General features: G+C 36.2%; 1 protein-coding gene across 6 annotated transcripts in view; it reads right to left on the bottom strand.

Annotated features, from left to right (window-relative positions):
* The window catches only part of TEX11 (testis expressed 11), a 382,097-nt gene that overhangs the window by 152,982 nt on the left and 201,337 nt on the right, over window positions 1–27,778 (bottom strand). For all 6 annotated transcript variants that reach the window (XR_014835135.1, XR_014835136.1, XM_003484125.5 and 3 more), the window contains exons 14-16: window positions 24,219–24,370; window positions 21,991–22,076; window positions 19,187–19,324 (exon numbers count right to left, since the gene is read on the bottom strand). Coding sequence is in view for 4 of the 6 variants with exons in the window: in XM_003484125.5 (XP_003484173.3) it covers window positions 19,187–19,324; window positions 21,991–22,076; window positions 24,219–24,370 (376 nt within the window). In the remaining 2 variants the exon portion in view is untranslated. The remainder of the gene's footprint in view (window positions 1–19,186; window positions 19,325–21,990; window positions 22,077–24,218; window positions 24,371–27,778) is intronic.

Genomic DNA, 27,778 nt, shown 5'->3' on the forward strand with positions numbered 1-27,778 from the left:
CAAATGTTTAATCTCCAAAATACACAACTCATACAACTCAACAACAAAAACACAAACAACCCAATTGGAAAATGGGCAGAAGACTTAAATAGACATTTCTCCAAAGAAGACATACAGATGGTCAGCAAGCACATGAAAAAATGTTCAACATCACTAATTATTAGAGAAATGCAAATAAAAACAGCAATGAGGTACCACTTCACACCAGTCAGAATGGCCATCATTAACAAGTCCACAAATAACAAATGCTGGAGAGGATGTGGAGAAAGGGGGACCCTCTTGCACTGTTGGTGGGAATGTAAATTGGTACAACCATTAAAGAAAATAGTAGGAAGTACCTTAGAAAACTATATATAGAACTACCATATGACCCAGCAATCCCATTCCTGGACATACATTTGGACAAAACTTTCATTCAAAAAGATACATGCACCTAAATGTTCATGGAAGCACTATTCACAATAGCCAAGACATGGAAACAACCCAAATGCCCATTGACAGATGAATGTATTAAGAAGATGTGGTATATATACACAATGGAATACTACTCAGCCATAAAAAAGAAAATAATGCCATTTGCAGCAACATGGATGGAACCAGAGACTCTCATACTAAGTGAAATAAGTCAGAAAGAGAAAGACAAATACCATATGATAGCACTTTTATGTGGAGTCTAAAATATGGCACAAATGATATATCTACATAATAAAAACAGATCATGGACATGGAGGACAGACTTGTGTTTGCCAGGGGGCAGGGGAGAGAGTGGGATGCATTGGGAATTTGGGGTTAGTAGATGCAAACTATTGCATTTGGAGTGGATAAGCAATGGTATCCTGCTGTACCGCACAGGGTACTATATCGAATCACTTGTGATGGAACATGATGGAGGATAATGTGAAAAAGAGTAGCTTTGCTGTACAGGAAAAATTAACAGAACATTATAGATTAACTATAATAAAATAAAAAAAAAACTGAATAGAACAGAGACAACAGAAATGAAAGAAAAGGTACAGGCCAGTGCTGTCCAATAGCATTTGTGTGATGACAGAAATATTCTACACCTGTGTTATTTAATACAGTAAGCACTAGCCACATGTGGCTATTCAATATTTGAAACGTGACCAGCGCAAGTGAAGAACTAAATTCTTTGAATTTTAATTATTTTAAAATTATTTTTGTCTTTTTAAGGGCTGCACTTGTGGCGTACAAAAGTTTCCAGGCTATGATTTAAATCGGACCTGCAGATGCTGGCCTACACCACAGCCACAGTAATGTGGGATCTGAGCCATGTCTGCGACCTACACCAGAGCTCATGGCAATGCCAGATCCTCAACCCACTGAGCAAGCCCAGGGACTGAACCCACGTCCTCATGGATACCAGTTGGGTTCGTTTCTACTGAGGCACCACGGGAACTCCTAATTTAAATTTAAATGTGCATAGCCACATGTGGCTAATACCTATCATATTGGATAGTGCAAGTCTACAACAAAAATGAAGTAGGCAGAAGGAGTAGAGGCAGGGAAATCTCAAAAACCAAGCTGTCTTATTTTAAAGCACTACAAAAACAAAAATAAAACAATAACGACCAACAGCCACACACAGACAGAAAAAGGAGCTCTGTGAAGTTACTAACACTTTCCAAAACCCCATCTCATTGTAAAAGGTAAGAAAAACTAATCTCACATTAAAATGAAAAACAGTAAAGTTTCAAGATAAATACCCCGAAAAGTTGTAAAAATAAAATAGAGTTCCTGTTGTGGCTCAGCAGTTAATGAACCCAACTAGAATCCATGAGGATGTGGGTTCGATTCCTGGCCTCATGCAGTGGGTTATGGATCTGGCGTTGCTGTGAGCTGTGGTTTAGGTTACGGACATGGCTCAGATCTCACATTGCTGTGGCTCGTTGCTGTGAGCTATGGTTTAGGTCACTGACATGGCTCAGATCTCACATTGCTGTGGCTCGTTGCTGTGAGCTGTGGTTTAGGTCACTGACATGGCTCAAATCTCAGATTGCTGTGGCTGTGGTGTAGGCCGGCAGCTACAGCTCCAATTTGACTCCTAGCCTGGGAACTTCCATATGCTGTGGGTGTGGTCCTAAAAAGCCAAAATAAACAAACAAACAAATAAATGAATAAATAAAATAAGGAGCATAAAAGCACCCCCACAGAAAATGAAATGATGCCAGAAAAAAATGTGTTCACAAAACAGGTCAAAACTTTAACCAACTATTTCAAAATGAGCTAAAAGATACTAAGAAAATGATACAAGTTATGAAAGATATCATAAAATAGAAAAATTCAGAAATGAGGTGCTCGACTAGAAAAAAATTAGAAAAGAAATCATTTCATAAATGAAGAATAACAAAAGAAGAAATATAAAAGTAAATAAATACAGCCAATAATGACATGAGGATAGAAGGCAAAAAGAAGAAAAGCTTAAAAGTTAAGAAGAAATGGAGTTCCCATTGTGGCTCAGGGGGTTAAAAACCTGACATAGCGTCCCTGAGGATGCAGATTCAATCCCTGGAGTGGGTTAAGGATCCAGTGTTGCTCCAAGTTGTGGCATAGGTCGCAGATGCAGCTCAGATCCAGTGATGCTGTGGTTGTGATATAGGCCAGCAGCCGTAGCTCCAATTTGACCTCTAGCCTGGGAACTTCCATATGCTGCAAGTGTGGCCGTGGAAAGAAAAAAAAAAAAAAAGAATCAATTATCATGTGTATTTTACCACAATAAAAAATAAACATTAGGGAGTTCCCTTGGTGGTCCAGTGGTTAGGATTCAGCATTTTCACCACAGCAGGCTGGGTTCAACTCCCTCGTCTGGAAACAGGCCATCAAGCCACTGCACTCCATGGCCAAAAAAAAAATAAAAATAAAAATAAAAAATAAACATTCAAAAAAAACCCCCAAAGATAATAGAAGTAATCTATACATTCACTACAATCCCTATGAAAATCTCAAAGGTATATTTTCTAGAAATAGAAAAACCTATCCTAAAATTCAAGGGACTCTGAGTAGCCAAAAACAATCCTGAAAAAGAGAAAAACTGGAAGATTCACACTTCCTCATTTCAAAACTTACTACAAAGTTATAGCAATCAAAGCAGCATGTACATGTCATAAGTAAAGGCATAGACCAATGAAGTAGAATAGAGAGGCCCAAAATATACCCTTATAAATATGGTCAAATGAGTTTGATTAGGGTGTCAAGACCATTCAGTGGGAAAAGGAAAAAAGGACAGTCTTTTCAACAAATAATGTTGGTAAAATTGGATATTCACATGCAAAAGAATGAAGTCAGACTCTTACCTTCTACCATATACAAAAATTAACTCAAAATGGTTCAAAGACCCACATGTTAAAACTGAAAGTATAAAAGGTTTAGTAAAAACATAGTTTTGTAATAACCTATATGGGAGAAAAGAATGAATACATTTGTATGTATATGTATAACTGATTATTCACTTTTCTGTACACCTGAAAATGATACAACATTGTAAATTATCTACACTCAAATAAAATTAAAAAACAACAACATAGGGGAAATCTTTCTGACAATGGATTTGGTGGTGATTTTTTGGATATGATATCAAAAGCTAGGAAACAACAAAAAAAACAAATCTTTGGACTCCATTAAAATTAAAAAAAAATTGTGCTTCAAAGGATACTACCAAGAAAGGGAAAAGATAATCCACAGAATGGGAGAAAATATTTGTAAATCATATATTGATAATGGATTAATATTCTGAATATATAAAGAACTTCTACAAGTAAAAAATAACACCCAATTAAAAAATGGACAGAAGGACTTGACATTTCTCCAAGGAAGATATACAAATGGCCAATAAACACATGAAAAGATGCTTAGCATCACTATTCACTAGGGAAATGCAAATCAAAAACACACACTCACTAAGATGGCTATTATTAAAAAAAATAATGAGTGTTGATCAGGAAATGTAGACATTGGAACACTTATGCATTGGAAAACAATTTGAAAACAATTGGAGCCATTATGGAAAACAATATGATGATTCCTCAAAATGTTAAACATAGAATTACCATATGATGCAACAAGTCTACTCCTAAGTATATATCCAAAAGAAGTGAAAGTAGGGACTTAAATATACACACACTCTTACTCACAGCAGCATTACTTACAATAGCCAAAAGGTGGATGCAACCCAAGTGTCCATCAACAGATGAATGGATAAACAAAAAGTGGTATATAAAGGATATGGAATATTATTAAGTCTTAAAAAGGTAGAGAATTCCGACACATGCTACAACATGGGTAAACACTGAAGACATGTGGAATAAACCAGTCACAAATGGACAACTGCATATGTCCTCTAACTTATATGGGGAACCTAAAGCAGTCAAGGTCTTGGAGACAGAACACAGAATTGCGTTTGCCAGGGGATGAGGGATTGGAGGAGTGGGGAGTTACTGTTTAATGGACACAGAGTTTCAGTTTTGCATGATGAAAGGAGTTCTAGAAATGGATAGTGGTGGTGGTAGTTTACAATACTATAACTGTATTTAATGCCACTGAATTGTACACTTAAAATGATTAAGGTTGGTAAATTTTACTACAATTTAAAAAACCAGCTGTATTTCTATATGCTAGCAGTAAACAACTAGAAATTGAAATTAGTAGAAGTAATACCGTTTGTAATTTCATCAAAACATGAATTCTTTGGGATAAAGTTAACAAGATATGCGCAAGATTTTTATGTTGAATATTGATGAGAGAAATTAAAGACAACCTAAATAAATAAAGAGCTGTACTGTGTTAATGGGTTGTAACACAAAACTATTAAGAAGTTAACTGTGCTCAAATCAACCTATAGATTCAATGCAATCTCAAGAAAACCCTACCAAGCATTTTTGTGATAATTTAAAAGCTGCTTTTACAATCCGTGTAAAAATATAAAGGACTTAGAGTAGCCAAAAGATCCTGGAAAAGAACAAAGTTGAGGACTTACGTACCTTGATTTTAAGACTTACTATAAAGCTACGCTAATCAAGAGAGTAAGGTATTTGCATAAAGAGACACAGAATCAAAAGAACAGAGTAAAGAAACGTATCCAAATATTTATGATCAATTATTAATTTCTGATGTAACTACCAAGGTAATTCAATTGGGTGAGAATAGTCTTTCAACAATGGGGCTAACAACCTGTCTACACAGGAAAAAATTAATCCTGACTTTTATCTCTCTCTCTCTCTCTCTCACACACACACACACACACACACACTCTCTCTCTCTCTCTCTCTCTTTCAAAATGCATCATAGGCCAAAACATAAAAGCTAAAACTATAAAATTTCTAAAAGAAAACATAGAAGAAAAAATTTACCATCTTGGGGCAGGCAAAGAGACAATAAACAGAAACCATAAGAGAAAAATATAATAAATTTGATTTCGTTAAAAGAAATCCCACAACACACCTATTAGGATTGTTAATGTTAAAAAGTTGGAAATATCATATGTAGACAAAGATATGGATGAAATGGCACTCTCATTTACTGCTAGCAGGGATGTAAAATGGTACAACTTTGGAAACATCTTGATAGTTTCTTATAAACTTAGAAATACATTTAATACATGACCCAGCAATTCCACTTCTAGATATTTCCCCAAGAGAAATCAAAACAAATATCCATGCAAAGACTCTGACCATGAAAGTTCATAGTAGCTTTATTCATAATGGTCTCAAAAAGGAAACAACCAATATGTCCATCAACAGATGAGTGACTCTTAGAATTCCTGTCATGGCTCAGTGGAAATGAATCTGACTAGTATCCATGAGGATGCAGGTGCAATCCCTGGCCTCACTCAGTGGGCTAAGGATCCAGTGTTGCTGTGAGCTGCAGTGTAGGTTGCAGACACAGCTCGGATCTGGCATTGCTGTGGCTATGGTGTAGGCCAGCAGCTACAGCTCTGATTCGACTCCTAGCCTGGGAACCTTCATGTGCCATGGCAGCCCTAAAAAGACACAAAAATAAATAAAAAATAAGAACAGACTCTCTAAAACATTATGTTGCATGAAAGAAGGCACCTGCCCCCCTGCCCCTCCTGGAAGACAAACCCTAATGTGCTGTATGATTCCATTTATATGAAACTCTAGGAGAGATCTAACCAGTAGTGATAGAAGCATATCAGTCATTGCCTAGGTCTGGGGGTAAAGATAGGGATTGACTGGGAAGAAGCACAAGGGAATTTTTTAGGGTAATAAAAGTATTCTTTTTTTTTTTGTCTTTTTTTTTTTTTTTTTTTTTTTTTGCTATTTCTTGGGCCGCTCCCACGGCATGTGGAGGTTCCCAGGCTAGGGGGCGAATCGGAGCTGTAGCCACAGGCCTACGCCAGAGCCACAGCAACGCGGGAAAAAGTATTCTATATTTAGATTGGTGTACTAGGTCCACTGGGGTATATATTTGTCAAAGTCATCTAACAGTATATTTTAAATTGTTTCAAATATAAATTACACTTCAATAAATTTGATTTTTAAAAGAAATTATTATTTGTAAATGTCTCTTTAGTTGTAAAATTCAATTACTATCATCTTATAAACTCTGCAAAATCTTCTTTGATTATTATAGGTTTTATCATATTATACTGATATCTTAGAACAATATGGTTAAAAATGACCCCAAAGTTCTCTTAGTCAAAAAATTCTTCTGATGCTTAAATCTTCTCTATAACATTCATACCAAATCTCTGCTTAAAATACCTTCTAGAAAAGGGAATTCACTGTATCTTAAGAAAATCCTTTTCAGTTTTTGGACAGGTCTAATCATTAGACAGAGTTTCCTTATGATTATCTGAAATCTTACTCCTTGTAAGTCTCACCAATGGAAACATTCATGGAATAAAATTAATTCTTTTCTCCCTGAATGCTGTTCAAACATTAGGAGGGAACTATCATGTTCTTCCTAAACCTTCCATTTTCCAAGCTTAATATCCACATTTCCCTCAACTATTTATTCTTCAAATAAGATGGTTTTGGGAGTTCCCACCGTGGTGCAGTGGAAATGAATTCGACTAGGAACTACGAGGTTGTGGGTTGGATCCCTGGCCTCACTCAGTGGGTTAAGGATCTGGCGTTGCTATGAGCTGTGGTGTAGGTCACAGACACAGTTAAGATCTGGTGTGGCTGTGGCTGTGGCATAGGCCAGCAGCTGTAGCTCTGACTTGACCCCTAGCCTGGGAACCTCCATGTGCCGCGTGTGTGGTCCTAAAAAGAAAAAAAAAAAAAAAGATGGTTTTGAGTGCTCTCACCATCCTGAGTGCCCTCCCCTTGACATATTAGGTTTTGTCAACATTCTCCTTCAAAACTGTTAGCCCCTCCCAGTCCAACACAATACTTCAGGAATGCTGTAACCAGAGCAGAGTATCAGGTGACTACCACTCTTTTACATATTATATTTCTATTGATTCTACTTAATTTCAATGAATTTTCTTAGCATTATTGCCTTATGTTGAGTTTACAGTCAACCAACAACCCCAAATGTTCTTCATGTGCTGCTGTTAAGCCATATTTCATCTATTCTGTTCTTGTACAGTTGGTTTTGTGGATCCTAATACAGGATGTTTTGTTGTTTCCTGTTTCTTTTCATCTTGTTAGATTCAGCTCATCATTTCAGCCTACTTAGGTCCCTTCAGATCTGACTCTGTCTTCTAACACATTATTCTTTTCAGCTTCAGGTCACATGTACATTCAATCAATATTTACCAAAGGTCTGCATCTACATATACTTATTCCACACATATAGTATATACCACACATTTTGATATTTGATTGCATACTTTTTACTTTCTAATTATTTCACATGTGTAAATCTTGTTTCCACAATAATATTTTAAGCTTATCTACAGAAAAAGATCATGTCTTCTACTTATTCTACAGTACCAAGCACCAATTAGTATTCAATTACATACAGTACCAATTAGGTATTCAATAAATATTTGTTGCCTGAAAACCTAAATTACAGTATTTTTACAGTATAGGTATATCAAGAATGAGCCACAATTGATTTTCATCTCATATTGAAGAGTGTTAACTTTCTTGTAAATCTGTACCGATACATTTGTGGGAAAGGCTATACCTGCCAAAGCATCGCAAAATCACCTCAAAATCATTAACAAGCTATTATAGTTCAGAGGCCACAGTGCCATCTAGTGAACATTACTAGTTTACTTCTGTTGATCACAAGTTCATTTGCACTCCTATAATGGAAAGGCATGATTTTTAGAACCTCATACAGATATAGAACCAATATAAAACCAGCATGTGAGACACAGTTATTTTCACTATAGCTCATACAAATATTCTATAAATAGTCTCATGGCTGTTGTAAGCCTTATGATCATACTGTGCTTTGAGATTATGCTCTAGTATTCTCAATCTATAGTAATACTAATGACACTTACATACCTAAACTGCAGTTGCAAGCTGAGGATAGAATTTCTGTACTGAGTTAAAGAGTACCCAAATGTGTATTACCATTAACTTACAGATTATTACCAAAACATCCCATTATCCATTGCTTAACAAAAATTAAAGTTTTAGTATGATTTACAGCAAAATCCCATTATATCAAGTTGTGATAAATTGCTCCTATACTTGTAATCCAAGCTCATTTTTCCCAAAATAAGTCTGTCCATTCTAACCTATGACTTTCACAAACCAAACACTTAATCTTCTAAAACAATATAATAAAATTACGGTATTGGTCTTAGGGTGCCACAAATTTTCCAAAGGCAGATTTGATGTCTATTGCCTCATAAAAAGTACTGGAGATAATCGAAAGAGAATGGCAATTAAAATATTACACTCATACAACTTAGAAAATAAACTAAGGAAATGACCAATATTTAGCACTGTCATCTCAAAACCATGTCGCTAAATGCATGAACTGATAAATCTGTAACATAATCTACTAAGAATTCAGAGGAATATATTCTCCAATTTCTCTGACCCACCTCAAATTAACTTCTGACCTGTGATTCAATATTTCACGTCAAAGAGAAAGTAACTAAGATAGAGAAAGGAATAATCTGGTGATTTTTTAAAAAAATAACATAATCTCATTCAGTTCAGATAATAAAGAGCACTCATAGATCTCGATCACTTTTAATTTCCAATTATCCACAGTAGCAAGGACAGAAATAGCATGAACAAATGGAATTAATACATCAGGGAAATTAATTGACTGGTATTTATAGAGTCCCTCTGACTGTTTTTTAGTGTTTTGAGTACTTACTATGCATTAGGCTCTATGCTAGATATTGGACAAAATAAAGATATGGTCCTATCTTCAAGGAGATGACAATTTAATAGGGAGCTAAGATAGGTATACAAATAACTAGAATACAAAGCAGAACATAAGTACCTAGGTATAAGCAGAACTGTTACAAAATCTTAGAGAAAGACCAAGACTTAGAAATTTCCTTAGGAAACTAAAGCTGTCATTAGGATCTAGGCTTTGAAAAAGGAATTTCGAAAGTAGGGATGCAGGGAAGAGGTAATCTGTAATGCAGAAACACGGAAAAAGTTACAGAAGTAGAAAAGCATAGATCTATACCCTCACACTATGCACAAAAATAAACTCAAAATGGCTTAAAGACTTAAACATAAAACAAGACACCATCAAACTCCTGGAAGAGAACACAGGCAAAACATTCTCTGACATCAACCTTACTTATGTTTTCTTAGGTCAATCTCCCAAAGTAACAGAAACAAAAGCAAAAATAAACCAATAGGACCTAATCAAACTGAAAAGCTTTTGCACAGCAAAGGAAACCAAAAAGAAAAAAAAAGACAACTTACAGAATGAGAGAAAATAGTTTCAAATGATGCACTGACAAGGGTTTAATCTCTAAAATATACAAACAACTTATACAACGCAGCAGCAAAAAAGCCAACAACCCAATTGAAAAATGGGCAAAAGACCTGAATAGACATTTCTCCAAAGAACATATACAGATGGTCAACAAGCACATGAAAATATGCTCAGCATCACTGATTATTAGAGAAATGCAAATGAAAACTACTATGAGGTATCTACCACCTCACACTTGTCAGAATGGCCATCATTATTAAGTCCACAAATAACAAATGCTGGAGAGGATGTGGAGAAAAGGGAACCCTCCTGCACTACTGGTGGGAATATAAATTGGTACAACCACTATGGAAGACAGTATGGAGGTACTTCAGGAAACTAAATATAGAACTACCATATGACCCAGCAATCCCACTCTTGGGCATATATCCGGACAAAACTTTCCTTGAAAAAGACACATGCACTCGTATGTTCATTGCAGCACTATTCACAATAGCCAAGACATGGAAACCACCCAAATGTCCATCGACATATGACTTGATTAGGAAGATGTGGTATATTACACAATGGAATACTATTTGGCCATAAAAAGAACAAAATAATGCCATTTGCAGCAACATGGATGGAACTGGAGACTCTCACACTAAGTGAAGTAAGTCAGAAAGAGAAAGACAAATACCAAGTGATATCACTTATATCTGGAATCTAATATACGGCACAAAAGAACCTTCCCAGGGAGTTCCCATCATGGTGCACTGGTTAACGAATCCGACTAGGAACCATGAGGTTGCGGGTTCGGTCCCTGCCCTTGCTCAGTGGGTTAACGATCCGGCGTTGCCGTGACCTGTGGTGTAGGTTGCAGACGCGGCTCGGATCCCGTGTTGCTGTGGCTCTGGCGCAGGCCAGTGGCTACAGCTCCAATTCGACCCCTAGCCTGGGAACCTCCATATGCCGCAGGAGCGGCCCAAAGAAATAGCAAAAAGACAAAAAAAAAAAAAAACCCAAAAAACAAAAAAACAAACCTTTCCACAGAAAAGAAAATCATGGACATGGAGAATAGACTTGTGGGTTGCCAAGGGGGAGGGGGAGGGAGTGGGATGGACCAGGAATTTGGGGTTAATAGATGTAAACTATTGCCTTTGGAATGCATAAGCAATGAGATCCTGCTGTATAGCACTGGGAACTATATCTAGTCACTTATGATAGAGCATGATAATGTGAGAAAAAAGAATGTATATTTGTATGTGTAACTGGGTCACCTTGCTGTACATTAGAAAATTGACAGAACACTGTAAAACAGCTATAATGGAAAAAAAATCATTAAAAAAAAAAAGCAAAGAAAAGCATAGATCATGTTTAGGAAGCAGCAGGTGTTCCAGTTGAAGACAAACATAGTAAACATGTAAAGGAAATAAAATAGTATTATTTTATTTAAAGATTATGGAGGACCCTAAGTCTAAGGAATTTGGTCTTTATTTACAGGGAACTACTGAAGATTACTCAGCAAGATACAATCATTATAAAATTATTCCAACAGTCTTAGAGGTAAGAAGGGCTTGGACTAGGGTAGTGGGGTAAAGATGGAAGAGGAGGAGTTCCTGTCATGGCTCAGTGGTTAATGAACCTGACTAGTATCCATGAAGATGCAGGTTTGATCCCTGGCCTTGCTCAGTGGGCTAAGGATCTGGTGTTACTGTGAGCTGTGGTGTAGGTCACAGATGCAGCTTGGATCCCTCGTTGCTGTGCTGTGGCATAGGCTGGCAGCTACAGCTCCAATTCTACCCCTAGCCTGGGAGTCTCCATATGCCACGAGTGTAGCCCTAAAAAGACAAAAAGACAAAAAGACAAAAAAAAAAAAAAAAAAAAAAAAGAGGAAGAGGAGACAGCTGGCAAAAAATATTGCAGAGGCAGAATGGACCAGATGTAGCACATAACTGGATATAGGAGGAGAATAAAGAATCTATGAATCTAAGATTTCAGTCTTAGATAGCTGTGCATACCCAAAGACAGTAGATAAGTGTATGTGGGCTATGAGAGAGGTCAGGGCTAGAAATGTAGATTGGATATTGGAGAACTGAAGCTAAGAAAACAATTGATGGATTACTGAGGCGATAGTGTACAGTAGAAATAAAAGAAGGGATCAGAGAATAAATTCAATAAATGTTTATTGAAAACTTACCATATACCAGGCATGGTCATGGGTGCTAAGGATAAACAGAGAATGAGATAAACATAATACCTGTCCTTATCCAATATTTATTCGGTTAAAAGAAACTAGCAGTAAAATAAATAGAAAAGATACAGTCAGAGCAATAGGATTAAGAGAATATGTCATACACAGAAAACAAATTTATGGTTACCAAAGAGGAAAGGAGTTGGGAGAGGGATAAATTAGGAGTTTGGGATTAACAGATACAAACTACTATATATAAAATAGATAAACAACAAGGTCCTACTATATAGCACAGGGAACTATATCCAGTATCTTGTAATAAACCATAACAAAAAATATGAAAAATAATATATACATATTAAAGTCACTTTACTATACACCAGAAACTAGCACTTTATTGTAAATCAATTACACTTCAATTTTATTTACTTTTTAAAATTTTTATTAAAGTATAGTTGATTTACAATGTTCCTTCAATTTCTGCTGTACAGCAAAGTGACCCAGAAACCCATTTTTTTCATTTTCCATCAGGTTCTTAACCAAGAGACTGGATACAGTTCCCTGTGCTGTACAGCAGAACCCCATCACCCATCCGTTCTAAATGTAAGTCTGCATCTACCAACCACAAACTCCCCGTCAGTCACCCCGTCCCCCTTCCCCCCTGGCAAACATAAGTCTGCCCTCCATGACCATGATCTGTTTCTGTTCTGTAGATAGATGATTTGTGCCATAGTTTAGATTCAACATATAAGTGATACCATATGGTGTTTGTCTTTCTCTTTCTGACTTACTTCACTTAGCATGAGTCTCTAGTTGCATCCATGTTGCTGCAAATGGCATTATTTTGTCCTTTTATGGGTGAGTAGTATTCCATTGTATATATGTATCACACCTTCTTTTATTTTTATTTTTTTTATATAATGATTTTTATTTTTCCATTATAGCTGGTTTACAGTGTTCTGTCAGTTTTCTACTGTACAGCAAGGTGACCCAGTCCCACATACATGTTATTTTTATTTATTTATTTATTTATTTAATTTTTATTTTCCCACTGTACAGCAAGGGGATCAAGTTATCCTTACATGTATACATTACAATTACATTTCTTCCCCCACCCTTTCTTCTGTTGCAACATGAGTATCTAGACATAGTTCTCAATGCTATTCAGCGGGATCTCCTTGTAAATCTATTCTAGGTTGTGTCTGATAAGCCCAAGCTCCCAATCCCTCCCACTCCCTCCCCCTCCCATCAGGCAGCCACAAGTCTTTTCTCCAAGTCCATGATTTTCTTTTCTGAGGAGATGTTCATTTGTGCTAGATATTAGATTCCATTTATAAGTGATATCATATGGTATTTGTCTTTGCCTTTCTGGCTCATTTCACTCAGTATGAGAGTCTCTAGTTCCATCCATGTTGCTGCAAATGGCATGATGTCATTCTTTTTTATGGCTGAGTAGTATTCCATTGTGTATATATACCACCTCTTCCGAATCCAATCATCTGTCGATGGACATTTGGCTTGTTTCCATGTCCTGGCTATTGTGAATAGTGCTGCAATGAACATGCGGGTGCATGTGTCTCTTTTAAGTAGAGTTTTGTCCGGATAGATGCCCAAGAGTGGGATTGCGGGGTCATATGGAAGTTCTATGTATAGCTTTCTAAGGTATCTCCAAACTGTTCTCCATAGTGGCTGTACCAGTTTACATTCCCACCAACAGTGCAGGAGGGTTCCCTTTTCTCCACATCCTCTCCAGCACTTGTTATTTGTGGATTTATTAATGATGGCCATTCTGACTGGTGTGAGGTGGTATCTCATGGTAGTTTTGATTTGCATTTCTCTTATAATCAATGATGTTGAGCATTTTTTCATGTGTTTGCTGGCCATCTGTATATGTTCTTTGGAGAAATGTCTATTCAGGTCTTTTGCCCATTTTTCCATTGATTGATTGGCTTTTTTGCTGTTGGGTTGTATAAGTTGCTTATATAGTCTAGAGATTAAGCCCTTGTCTGTTGCATCATTTGAAACTATTTTCTCCCATTCTGTAAGTTGTCTTTGTGTTTTCTTTTTGGTTTCCTTTGCTGTGCAAAAGCTTTTCAGTTTGATTAGGTCCCTTGGGTTTATTTTTGCTCTTATTTCTATTGCTTTGGGAGACTGACCTGAGAAAATATTCATGATGTTGATGTCAGAGAGTGTTTTGCCTATGTGCTCTTCCAGGGGTTTGATGGTGTCTTGTCTTATATTTAAGTCTTTCAGCCATTTTGAGTTTATTTTTGTGCATGGTGTGAGGGTGTGTTCTAGTCTCATTGCTTTGCATGCAGCTGTCCAGGTTTCCCAGCAATGCTTGCTGAATAGACTTTCTTTTTCTCATTTTATGTTCTTGCCTCCCTTGTCAAAGATTAATTGACCATAGGTGACACCTTCTTAATCCATTCATCTGTTGGTGGACATTTAGGTTGTTTCCATGTCTTGGCTACTGCGAATAGTGTTGTGATGAACATATGGGTGCATGTGTCTTTTTCAGTGAACACACTTGAATTTTAAAAAACGAGGATATGTCATAGATGCCAAAGAGAAAGCTTCCAAAAGGAAAAGGTAGTTGACAGTATTATATTCTTTTGTGCTAGAGAGACCAGAGGACAATAAGGGCTGAGGAAGAAAATTATTAGACTTGATCATTAAAGGGTTACCAGTGATATTCAAAAGAGCAGCTTATAGAAACATAGATGCAAAAATCATTAAGAGAGGAGTAGGTGATGAGGCCAAAAACCTTAGTCATTCTTGTCTCTTTTTTCTCTCTTATCCTATATCCATACTTCCTCCATCCTGGTCCTTGCAACCATCATCTCTTGCCTAGATTATTTTAATGGCCTCCCAACTTCCACCCTTGCATCCAGCCCAATTTATTCAACACAGTGGCCAAGCAAATATATTAAAATGCAAGTCAGATCTTGTCACTCCTCTGACCCAACCCCTCCCACTTGCTCCCCATCTCACCTAGAGTTAATGACATAAATGTTTACAATGAACAATAATGTCTTTCTTACATGATCTGTTTCCCCACTACTTCCCTGATCACACCTCCTACTTTCTCTAATATTCCCTCTGCTCCAGCCACTAATCTCTTACTGTTCCTCAGATACCACACACCCCACAGCCTAATGCTCTTTTTAAAGATATCAACATAGCTATATCCCTTATTTCTTAGATCTCTACTCAAAAACCACCTTCTCAATGAGGGCTTCTCTTCCCACATTATCTAAAGTTCTAACTCTTCATTCCTCTTCTAAAACATTTCGTAACACCCTTTCCTACTATTTTCTCCTTAGCACTTATCACTAATATAACAGATGTCAGCAAATTATGGCCTTTGGGCTACATCCAGCCTACCATCTATCAAGCTATGTTTTACTTTTTTGAAATGTTGAAAAAAATTTTTTTAAAAAAGGAAGTAATACTTTATGACATGAGAAAATTATATGAAATTCAAATTTCAGTGTTCCCAAATATAAAGTTTTGTTGGAACAAAGCCACGCCAATTTGTTTACATATGGTCTATGGATGTTTTCATGGTACAACAGCAGAGATGAGTGGTGCAAGAGAGACTATGGCCTAGAAAACCTAAAATATTTACTACCTGATTCTGTTCAGAAAACTTGTTGACCTCTGTAATGTACCATAATGTTTATCTTTTTATTCCCTGTCTCTTCTAGTAGAATATAAACTCTGTGGGGGTAGGGAGGTTTGTCTATTTTGTTCACTACTGTATCCTCAATGCCAAGGACAGTACTTAACATGTAGAGGTCAATAAATATTTTTAATAAATAAACACTAAAGAATATAGGTATAATTTTCAGTTATAAAGTTTGGTGATGAAAGGAAAGACAAACTGTAATTTGGGGAGGATGACAAGGTTGAAGATTTTTTTATAAAGACCTAAAAATAATTGTAGCGACAGAGAAAAGAAACAGCAGAGAGTGAAATATTGAAGAGCTAGGGTTAAGATTTGTAGAGACGGGTCCCTTGGGGAAATTACTTCTTTCTCAGGCAAAAAAGAGAAGAAAGAATGGGTAAAGAGGAGAGAAGCTGATGAAATTCATGTCAGTGGCTACAAACCCAGAAAATTATAAGATAAGGCTTTCTGCTAAAAGGAAGGATAAGGCATAGAAGCTTAAGGATAAAAAAAATGTTTTGGAATCACAAAGGATTAGTGAAGAGTATGAAAAAATCAACAAGAGTCAGTTTTACTGTGTCTATCTGAAAACCATGAAATTTTAACAGATTCAATAAACATAGTTTCATAAATTTTCTGAATAATGTTCAATTAGTTCCAGGAAAGGAGTGAAAAAAAATAATGAAAATTAACAAGGCTAGGTGGCAATAGCAAAAGAGTAAAATATGAAGAGTTGTATAATTTTTTTCATCTTTCTTATTGCATAGCAGGCTGTTTCTTACTTATGAAGGGTATCAAATCAATATCTGCTAAGTTTAAGACAGAAGGATGAAATGGAGAAATATACTAACAGTAATCAGGCAACCTGGCTTTAAATGATATAAGCATACTAAGTATACATATTAGGACCTACCGAGTTTTCTGCTCTCCTCTTCTTCCCCTCCTCACTACTAGTATCATTTGAACTCCCAATTATAGGCTCAGTGCTACACTAGGCTGTAGGACCAAACCTGACTTTAGTTTGAGGAAATTTAAGAAGCATTCCAGTCTGGCTCCCTATGCCTGAGCCTCACTCTTAAAAACAGCCTCATGTCCCAGTCACTTTATTATTTTATTTTATTTTATTTTATTTTATTTTAATTTTGTCTTTTCTAGGGCCACTTCCCACAGCATATGGAGGTTCCCAGGCTAGGGGTCTAATCTGAGCTTTAGCCGCCAACCTACACCAGAGCCACAGCAATGTAGGATCTGAGCCATGTCTGCGACCTACACCACAGCTCACGGCAACACTGGATCCTTAACCCACTGAGCAAAGCCAGGGATCGAACCCTCAACCTCATGGTTTCTAGTCGGATTTGTTAACCACTGCGCCACGACAGGAACTCCTGTCCCAGTCACTTTAGGTATGGAGCTCTACCTTGCCCTTTTGAGTCTATCTACACATATTCCCATGATGATGCTAAGATTTCAGTCTTGCATCTAAGTCCAAATTTCCTGACTGAAGACCTGTTCCCTGCTGATATGCTTATGTGATGTCAACTACTTGTGTGTCTAACTTATGGAATATTTCCAACACTTAGACTTCCACCTATTGCTATAATCTTCTGGCCTGCCCATCAGGATACCTAAGGCCAGATGCTTGGCTGAGTTGAAGGTAACTTGTTCATCTTTGTAACATCAGAGACTATCACAGTATTTTGTACTATGTTCTTTCTATCTTGATTAGCTGATTAGATATCCTTCCTTGGCCTGTGGATGCGTCCATTCCCCCTAACTGGCATGTCTAGCTCCAGGTCCAGGTCCTTCTCAATCTGCCGAGTCAACATACATCATGGAAGTTACAAAAGCTTTGTGATTACCTTCTTTATAGGTCTTTAAGTAAGCAGTAGGCAACTATCTTTCTGAAAGAGTTAATAGTATCCTGTGCAGAAATATAATGAATTTGGTAACAAAATCTATGTGATATCTTCTTTTTAGGTCTTTAAGTAAATAGTAGTCAAACATCTTTCTGAAACACTTAAGTGTTAGCCTGGTAGAAATAATGAATTAAATAACTTTTCAACTACTCTTTCAGGACTGTGAATTTATAACATACAAGCTAAATGGTAAATATTCTTTTGGAACAAAATCTGAAGTTTATTCAGATAAACAACTCCTCAAAGTAAATAAATCTTCAAAGAAAATGTCTAGAATTACACTCTTACTCATATATTTCCCCCTGAATTTGTCATTAAAACATGAAAAACAACAGAAACCTTCATATTTTATCCAAGTCCATACTTGTTCTTCTTGTTTTTTGTCCTCCTATGAGACAATACACCCTCCCCATTATGTGCATACCATAAGATAAGGAAGAAATGTCCCAACTGCTTTGAGAAGTATGAATGGATCTATCCTCAAACAAGTTTTATCACTTTTACCTTCCAGAATTTTGTCCTGATAAGAAGTCAATTTCTGGAGTTCCCATTGTGGCTCAGTGGCTTATGAACCCAACTAGTATCTGTTAAGATGTGAATTCGATACCTGACCTTGCTCAGTGGGTTAAGGATCCGGTGTTGCCATGAGCTGTGGTACAGGTCGCAGACACGACTCAGATACCAAGTTGCTGTGGTGTAGACAGACAGCTGCAGCTCCAATTTGACCCTTAACCCCGGGAACTTCCATATGCCACAAGTGTGAAGAAAGAGAGAGAGAGAGCAAAGAAACAAAGAGAGGGAGAGAGAGAGAGAAGAGAGCGAGAACAAATGAAAATTAAAAAAAGAAAAAAGAAATCAATTGTTGAACATTTTTTAGAATGGTTGGAAAGCCAAGAGATAATTCAGAAAGTAAAAGAATGATCATTTCATCCAAGTATTTGCTTTCACTGAATGCTTGACCAAAAAATGTGTACATTAAAATTTATTCTGCTTCAAAGAACAATTCTGCAGATGGTTAGCAGCAGATAACTTTGTTCATGAATTCCAACGATATATTACCTTTCAAAACAGGGTGCTAAAAATAAAGAGTAAGTAATGGAATTAATAGTCATCCAAATTCTCTCCCCATTTGGGAGGTTCCACTCTTTAACATTTACAGTATGCAAGTCAGAAAAATATCAATTTGACTTTGTCCTGTATAAAGCCTAATATAACAGTCAAGATGTCACACCACTGCAACCATCTCTCTGCAATTGCCCATAACAGTATTTTCTTTCTCTGAAAAACAGATAAATCAAAGGACCTTATCAGGAGTTCCTGTCATGGCTCAGTGGTTAACAAACCCGACTAGTACCCATGAGGACACAGGTTCATTCCCTGGTCCTGCCCAGTTGGTTAAGGACCCTGCATTGCCATGAGCTGTGGTGTAGGTTGCAGATGCGGCTTGGATCCTGCGTTGCTGTGGCTGTGGTATAGGCCAGTAGCTACAGCTCTGATTCAAACCCCTAGCTGGGAACCTCCATATGTTGCGGGTGCAGCCCTAAAAAGAAAAGAGACGAAAAAAAAAAAAAAAAAGACCTTATCAAATTGTTCCAAATGCAGGTAACAAGAAGCCATGTTCCTCTGCAGCTTGGCCAAGTCCAGATCCGTTTGATCAGATGCATAAAGTCTCAGAGAATAATAGTACCAGTGTAGAGCATCAGCATAGTTTTGTACCTAAAGTTTAAAAAGAGATAACTAAATCACAGAGATATCTCTATATTCAACCTAATCCTAATTTTTCCAAGTCACTTCTAGAAACAAACCAAAAAAAAAAAAAAAATGGCATTGTTTACATTTTTAGGCAGCCAAAAAACATCCTATCTAGTTAAATGCTAAGTACACTTTGTTAACAGTCTTGAGCAATATGTTATAAAGTAGAAAGCAATCTCACTTCTTCCCTCACATTAGACGTTTCACAGAAATCATCAATAAAAATAAAAGGCTATCTATGAAATCAGAGAAAATATTTGCAAAGTACATATTCAATAGCGGTTAATATCCAAAATATACAAGGAATTTCTACAATTCAACAGCAAAAAATAAAAATAAAAACAAAAAGCAAAAACAGGACAACCTAAAAACAAAACACGAAACCTGATTTAAAATAGGCAAATGTAAATCATATACATATGTATTGTGAAATGACCACCACAATCAATTAACATCCATCCTTTTGCAATGTCTAATCTGATGTTAATACTATCCCATATATTTTTCAGCCTAAACATAATTTTCAACTCTGGAAGTTTGATTTTGGTCTTTTATATATTTTCACGCCTCTATTTAACTTTCTGAATGTAGAGAATACAATTATAAGAGCTATTTTAATGTCTTCTGTTAATGTTAATTTCCCGTTAGTTTTGATTTTTGCTTCTTCTCTTCATTATAGGTTGTGTTTTCCTGCTTCTTTGTATGCTTGGTGATTTACTACTGGATGTTAGACGTTGTGAACTTTACTTTGTTGGGTGCTAGATAGTTCTGCATTCTAATACATTCTAATAAATATTCTTGGTCTCTATTCTGGCAAGCAATTGAATTCCTCGGGATCAATTTGATCCTTTCTGGTCATATTTTTACGATTTTTTTCGGTAGGTCTGGAACAATGCTCAGTTTAGGACTAATTATTCCCTACTACTAAAACAAGACCCCTCTGAGTCCTCTACCCAATGCCCCAAGAATTAGAAGTTTTCCAGTCTGGTTGGTATGAACAGGCTCTATTCCCAGACCTGTGTGAGTACCGGGCACTATTCTCTCTAACATTTTAGATGGTAACTCCCCTAGCTTTAGGTATTTTCATCCCATATTGTCCTGATCAGTAAGTACTCGGCAAAACACTGGAGAAGGACTCTGATTACTGGAGTTCTCTTTCTGTGCTGTGTTCTCCTTTCTGATACTCTGTCCTATGGACTCTAGCTACCTTGGTCTTCCCAGACTGTCAGCTCTATTGCTTCAAATTAGGAAGCTTGCTAGGATCCACTTCAGTTTCTGTTCCTATGCTAACAGAGTGGAAGCTCAAGGCAGGAAGCTGAATAATTGCAGTGCTCACCTTGTTCATTTCCTTTTTCCCAGAGATCACTCTCCATTGCCTAATATTCAGTGTCTTAAAAACAATTTTTTCATGACTTTTGTCTTGTTTTGGGGGGAAGGGGGAGGGAGTAGGGTATTATCCAAGCAAGGACAAACCTGGTTATCTGTTACATCTTGGTTGGAAGTGGAAGTCCACTAAAATAACACCTCCTTTTTTCATACACAGACACACAAGTGCATATGGATTAGAAGGCAATATACTAAATTTTTAAGAGTGATTATTTTAAGAATGATTATTATTTATTTATTCATTCATTCATCTGTCTTTTGTCCTTTTAGGGCTGCACCCACAGCATTTGGAAGTCCCCAAGCTAGGGGTCTAATCAGAGCTGTAGCTACTGGCCTATGCCAGAGACACAGCAACGCCAGATCTGAGCCGCGTCTGCAACCTACACCACAGCTCATGGCCACGCTGGACCCTTAACCCACTGAGCGAGGCCAGGGATTGAACCAGTAACCTCATGGTTCCTAGTCGGATTCGTTTCCTCTGTTCCACAACAGGAACTCCAAGAATGACTATTCTTTACTTAAAAAAAAAAACAACTTATTTGTGGTTTCAAATTTTTCTACCGTAAACCTGGATTATTTTGAAAAAAGAAAAAATACTGTTTCTGCATTTTTATTGTACTACAACTTTCTAAAAAAGCTTTTTTAAAGAGCAATTTTAGGTTCACAGTAAAATTGAGATGAATGTGCAGATATTTTCTATATGCCTCCTAACCCCATACATGTGTAGCCTCCCCTATCATCAACATGTTCTACCAGAGTGGTATTAGGTATATTTGTTACAGCTGAAGAACTTACATTACGGTTCACTCTGGTGCAGTACATTCTAGAGATTTAGACAAATGTATAATGACATGCATCCATCATTATAGTACCATTCAAAGTATTTTCACTATCCTAAAAATCCTTTGTGTTCTACATCACAATTTTAAAGGAAATAAAACCCCTCTTTGTTCCTCATGTTCAAATAAATCACTTTCCTATATCTTAATATCATTGAAAGTCATTTTCCTGTAAGTTCCCAATGGGGATGAATCACACCTTCATATTTTTACCTTCATATTTTTAAATAAATTCTTATCTACTGCCCATTAATACTCTATATAAAGATGTACTAAATAAACAGTACCTAAGCAGAAAGAGATTATTAAAGTATTTAATGCTCCATGACTTTTATAGTGAAAATACTGTTCTATTTGTTGGGGTGAAAAAAGAATGTAAAGAATAAAAATAGATTATTCCCAAACCTCAAAACTTCTGGCAGCTTTTTTCCACAGAATGTTGTGTAAACAACCTACTAATTCTGTTGTCAGTTGTCTTCCTGTTTGGTGACCTGAAAAAAAAAAAACAAGCTCTAAAAACAAGACTCAAGATCCATCATGTTAAATAAAGAGCACTAACTATATTCAGAACCCATAATCTTTAAGTAATGGCTACAAACACAATCACATTCAGACAGGTTTTCATCATCAATTTTAGATTTACTAGCAAAATTGATTATATAATACAATCAGAGTTTGCTAGACTCACTGTAATTCGACCATCAATCTTTAATAGTTTTCCAGCCTAGTCTCTTTTTAACGTATTTTCCATGTTCCAAATTTGATCATCATCTGGTGGTTTAATGTTATTGTGAATGAACAGACAGCAATGCTGGAAATCATTAATAAGAAGTGTTTATACTGTTTGTACTAACTAGATCAGATCAAGTTCACAAGAAAGGCCAATTATACCTTAAAGCCTTTGTAAAATACTTTAAGACCAAGTTTCACATAAACTCTATTATTTTAAACTGTAACTCATGTCTGATTGTTTCTGGTCTAGACATTTACAGGGTTCAAATACATTAGCACACACTAAGGTAAAGCTTAAGCTATAATTGAATTCTGTACCCTCTTTACTTCTACTCTTTTGGTTCTATCAATTTCCACAAAAGTCTTGATTAGAACACAGAGAGTCTCTGACCCCTCAGCTCAGTCAGCAGACACTGTTCCAGGACTTAGTTAAAAATTCTCACATAAGGGTAAAAAGCTATGTAAAGTATCTACTTATAATATTACAATACTTTGAAAGTATAAGTGTATAGATATCATAACCTTAGTTAATTGTAATCTTAGAAAATGATTCCAGATTACCAAGTTTTCCAGTTAACTGGCAGTTTACTTTCATTAAACATAAAACATTATTTATTTTTAAAAGTCTAAATCATTTAAATTTTTTAATTTTTCTAAAAATTATGTTTAATGAATTATGTTTTCTATGCATACTTTCTAGTTTTCTGAAGCACAATTTAACTTTTGCTTAACTATTCAAGGTCAACACTAACAACTATTATATTTTATTGTACTATCAATATATCATTGAGATGCCTTTGGTAATTATTATATAGCCCAGATTATTATATTTTTAAAAATATTTGAAACCATTTAAGACAATTCATACGGTTTTTTCTAGCCTCCCTTGTGATCAGGTTATCTGTATATTTCTTTGTAGACTCTTTCTCCCTTTATAATATGCTACCATTAAAATTCTGAGGGCTGGAAAACCAGACAACCAAGCATATCAACATTATTGGAGTCTTAGTGAGGATATGGAGGAAGAGTGTCATTAGTAAAATACAGTTCATAGAATCTAGAGTTCAAAAGACTCTTAGAAATTATCTAGCCAAAAGATTTCCTTTTTAAAAATCAATGACTTTGTGATTATAAAAAACATGATACATACTTATAAAAATTAAAGCAATCTGTCAAAAAACAAAGAAAGCTAAAAATCACCTAAACTGGCACCACTCCAAATAAGTTTCAGTGTTAACATTAGTGACTATCATTTCAGTTATATCTCTATATCTATAGAGCTGGAAGGACATATTAGGGTGAGAATTTTCTAAGAAAGGGATCGTACTATCTGTGTTCTTCAGGGTATAGGGCTCTATAGAGAGATGGGGGATTAGTGGAGTGTTGAGATTCGGCTCTACATTTCTGCTTTAACGAGAACAACTCGACTATTTTATTGGGGGAAGGGTTCACATAAGATTGTATCACAAAAGGATTCTGCTGCTAAAAAAAGTTAAAAACGAGGAATGTAGTTCAAAACCTTCATTTTATAGTTGGAAAAAAACAAGATCCAGAGATATTATTGACTTGCCTGAAGGTACACAGCTAATTTGAGATCAAAATGAAACAGGAAAGGAGGCTTCTAACTTCTCAATTTTCCATTACATATTAGTTTAAAGCTCAGAGGTTTGTCAGTTTTCGTTGTTTTGTTATTTTTGTTTAGTTTTCATTCTAGCTTGCCAAATATGTGGAATCTGGATAGGTGAGTTGTTACAGTCAAAGGGCATTAGGAAGAAAAAAAAGGAAGTGAGAAAAAAGAAAAAAATCTTTTGACCAGAGGATTTTGCTACTGTTCTGACATCTATCTTAGAATTAAACACATATTAACACCTTTCTAAAATACCTACAAAAATCCAACTGACCTATAATGATTTCTTCAATCTTCCCCTTGGCAAGCAATTCTTCTTTCCTTTGTAAAAGCATGTCAATGTGAAGCAGCCAAGCTTTACCGATATTTTCCGATGACTTAAAATGTTCACAGATAATCTTCAGGAAATTAAACCCAACAGATTCTCTGTTCAATGAGACACAATTTAAGTGGTGTGAAGACAATAACTATTTTTTTGATTAATGAGGTTAAGTTTGAGTATGAGCAAAACAGGCAAGATAAAACTATATTTGAGCTTAGGTAATACCATTAAATGTCTAAATAAGCCTATTTGTCAACAATAAGTAATTTAATTCAATTTAAGTTTAATTTATTAAGCCATAAAAATGTTTTTATGAACGTATACAGTCATATAATCATCTCTCTACCAATATCTAATTTATTCTTTTCCTCCAAAGATGATGCCAACTTACAAAAATTGGAAATGAGATCCACGAAGTAAAGATATGTCAATATATCTCAATAAAACTGAAAGAATAAAAAGAAATTTACCAATTCCCTTTGCCAACAACTTCTTTAAAATTTTATTTATACTTTATTTATGCTTTGTTATACAAATAGTAGGCAAATATATTACATTTATTTTTAAAAATTTTATTTAGTTTTTTAGTCTTAATTGTAATCAATTGTTATTTCCCCAATACATTTTTTTCCTACTGCACAGCATGGTGACCCAGTTACACATACATGTATACATTCTTTTTTCTCACATTATTGTGCTCCATCATAAGTGACTAGACATAGTTCCCAGTGCTACACAGCAGGATCTCAATGCTAATCCATTCCAAAGGCAATAGTCTGCATCTATTAACCCCAAATTCCCAATCCATCCCACTCCCTCCCCCTCAGCCTCGGCAACCACAAATCTATTCTCCAAGTCCATGATTTTCTTTTCTGTGGAAAGGTTCCCATGCAGCTTGCAGCATAACTACTCAGCGTTATTACATTTATTTTAAATGCGAACAGTTCATAGATTGGTAGACTTAATATTGCTAAGGTGGCAATATTCCCAAAGTGATCTACAGATTTAATGCAATCTCTATGAAAATTCCAATGGCTTTTTTTTTTGCAGAAATGGAAAATTCCATCCTAAAAATTATACAGAATCAAGATAACAGGAAGAGCCAAAACAATCCTAAAACAGAAGACAAAGCTGGAGGACTCATACTTCCTCATTTCAAAATTTACTACAAAGGTACAGTAACTGAACAGTGTAGTACTGGCATAAAGACAGACCTATATACCAATGGAATAAAACAGATTCCGGGAGTAAATTCTCACATATATGGTGAAATGATTTTCACAAGGGTGCCAAGACCATTCAACAGAGGCAAAAAAAAGTCTTTTCAACAAATGTTGCTGGGACAACTGGATATCCACATGCAAAAGAATGAAATTTGATCTTTACCTTACATCATATACAAAAATTAACTCAGACCTTAAATGGTGAGTTAAAATATGCAACTTTTAGAAAGGAGTTCCCATTGTGGCTCAATGGGTTACATTGTCTCTGTGAGGATGTGGGTTTGATCCCTGGACTTACACAGTGGGTTAAGGATCTGGCGTAGGCCTCAGATCTGGTGTTGCTGTGGCTGTGGTGTAGACCCAAGCTGCAGCCCTGATTCGACCCCAGGCCCAGGAAATTACATATGCCTCAGGTGCGGCCATAAAAAGAAAAAAGACAAAAAACAAGCAAACAAACAAACCAAAAGAAAAAAACCTTTTAGAAGAAAATATAGGGGAAAAATCTTTGCAACACTGGATTTGGCAATGATTTATTGGATGTGACACCAAAAGCACAAGTAACAAAAGTAAAAATAAACTGGACTACATCAAAATTTTAAAATTTTGTGTATCAAAGCACACAATCAAAAGAGTAAAAGGGCAACCTATGAAATGGGAGAAAATATTTGCAGATCATATATCTGATATAGGGTTAACATCCAGATGTATAAAGGACTCCTAAGGAGTTCCTGTCGTGGTGCAGCAGAAATGAATCTGACTAGGAACCATGAGGTTGTGAATTTGATCCAACCTGGCCTCGCTCAGTGGGTTAAGGATCCAGCATTGACGTGAGCTGTGGTGTAGGTCGCAGATGTGGCTTGGATTTGGTATTGCTGTGGCTCTGGCATAGGCTGGCAGCTACAGCTCCGATCAGACCCCTAGCCTGGGAACCTCCATATGCTGCTGGTGTGGTCCTAAAAGGACAAAAAGACAGAAAAAAGAAAAAAAAAACCAGACTCCTAAACTCAACAACAAAAAAACAAACAACCTGACTTAAAAATGGCAAAGGACTTGAATAGACACTTTTCCCAAAGAAGATATACAAATGGCAATAATCACAGAAATGATAATTCATAGCACTACTCATTGGGGAAATACAAATCAAAGCCACAATGAGATACGACCTCACACCCACTGGGATGGCAAAATACCCCCCAAAAACCAAGTGTTGTCGAGGATGTGGAAAAACTGGAAACCTTATGCACTGTTGCTGGGAACATAAAATGGTGTAGCCACCATGGAAAACAGTATGGTGATTCCTTTAGAAAATTAAAACCAGAATTTCCATATGATCTACTAATTCCACCTCTGAGTATAAACTCAAAATAACTAAAAGCAAGGTCTAGAAGAAATATTTTTATATCTTTGTGCATAGCAGCATTATTCACAACAGCCAAAAGGTGGAAGTAACACAAGTCTTTATCAATATGTAGTATATACACATAGCAGAATATTATTCAGCATTTAAAAAAGGAAATTCTGACAATGCTACAACATGTATGAACCTTTAAGACACTATGCTAAGTGAAATAAAATAGTCAGAAAATGAAAAATAGTGTATGATTCCTCTAATATCAAGTCCCTAGAGTAGCCAAACTCATAGAGATGGAAAGTAGAATGGTGTATGCCAGCAAAGGAAAGTAGAGGGGCTTGTTGCTTAATGTGTATAGAATCTCAGTTTTGCAAAATGAAAAGAACTCTGGAGTTTGGTTAATGTAGTTAACCCTATGAATGCTAAGTGTAACTTAACAATATGAATGTACTTAACTAATTAACTATACACTTAAAAATAGTTAAGATAGGACTTCCCGTCGTGGCGCAGTGATTAACGAATCCTACTAGGAACCCCGAGGTTGCGGGTTCGGTCCCTGGTCTTGCTCAGTGGGTCAAGGATTCCGTGTTGCCGTGAGATGTGGTGTAGGTTGCAGATGCAGCTCGGATCCCATGTTGCTGTGGCTCTGGTGTAAGCCGGTGGCTACAGCTCCGATTAGACCCCTAGCCTGGGAAACTCCATATTCTGTGGGAGCGGCCCAAGAAATGGCAAAAAGACAAAAAAAAAAAAAAAAAAAAAGTTAAGATGGTATATTTTAATGCTGTATGTATTTTACTACAATTTAAAACTTTAAAAAAATTTTTGGAGTTCCTGTCATGGCTCAGCAGTTAACAAACCCGACTAATATCCATGAGGATGTGGGTTCGATCCCTGGCCTCATTCAGTGGGTTACAGATCATGTGTTACTGTGAGCTGTG

The sequence above is a fragment of the Sus scrofa genome, chromosome X (genome assembly GCF_054392235.1).
Source record: "Sus scrofa isolate SSC_HxYL_T2T_F1_AM1 chromosome X, Sscrofa_HxYL_maternal_Yorkshire_Landrace_v2.0, whole genome shotgun sequence".
In the NCBI taxonomy this organism is placed as follows: Eukaryota; Metazoa; Chordata; class Mammalia; order Artiodactyla; family Suidae; genus Sus; species Sus scrofa.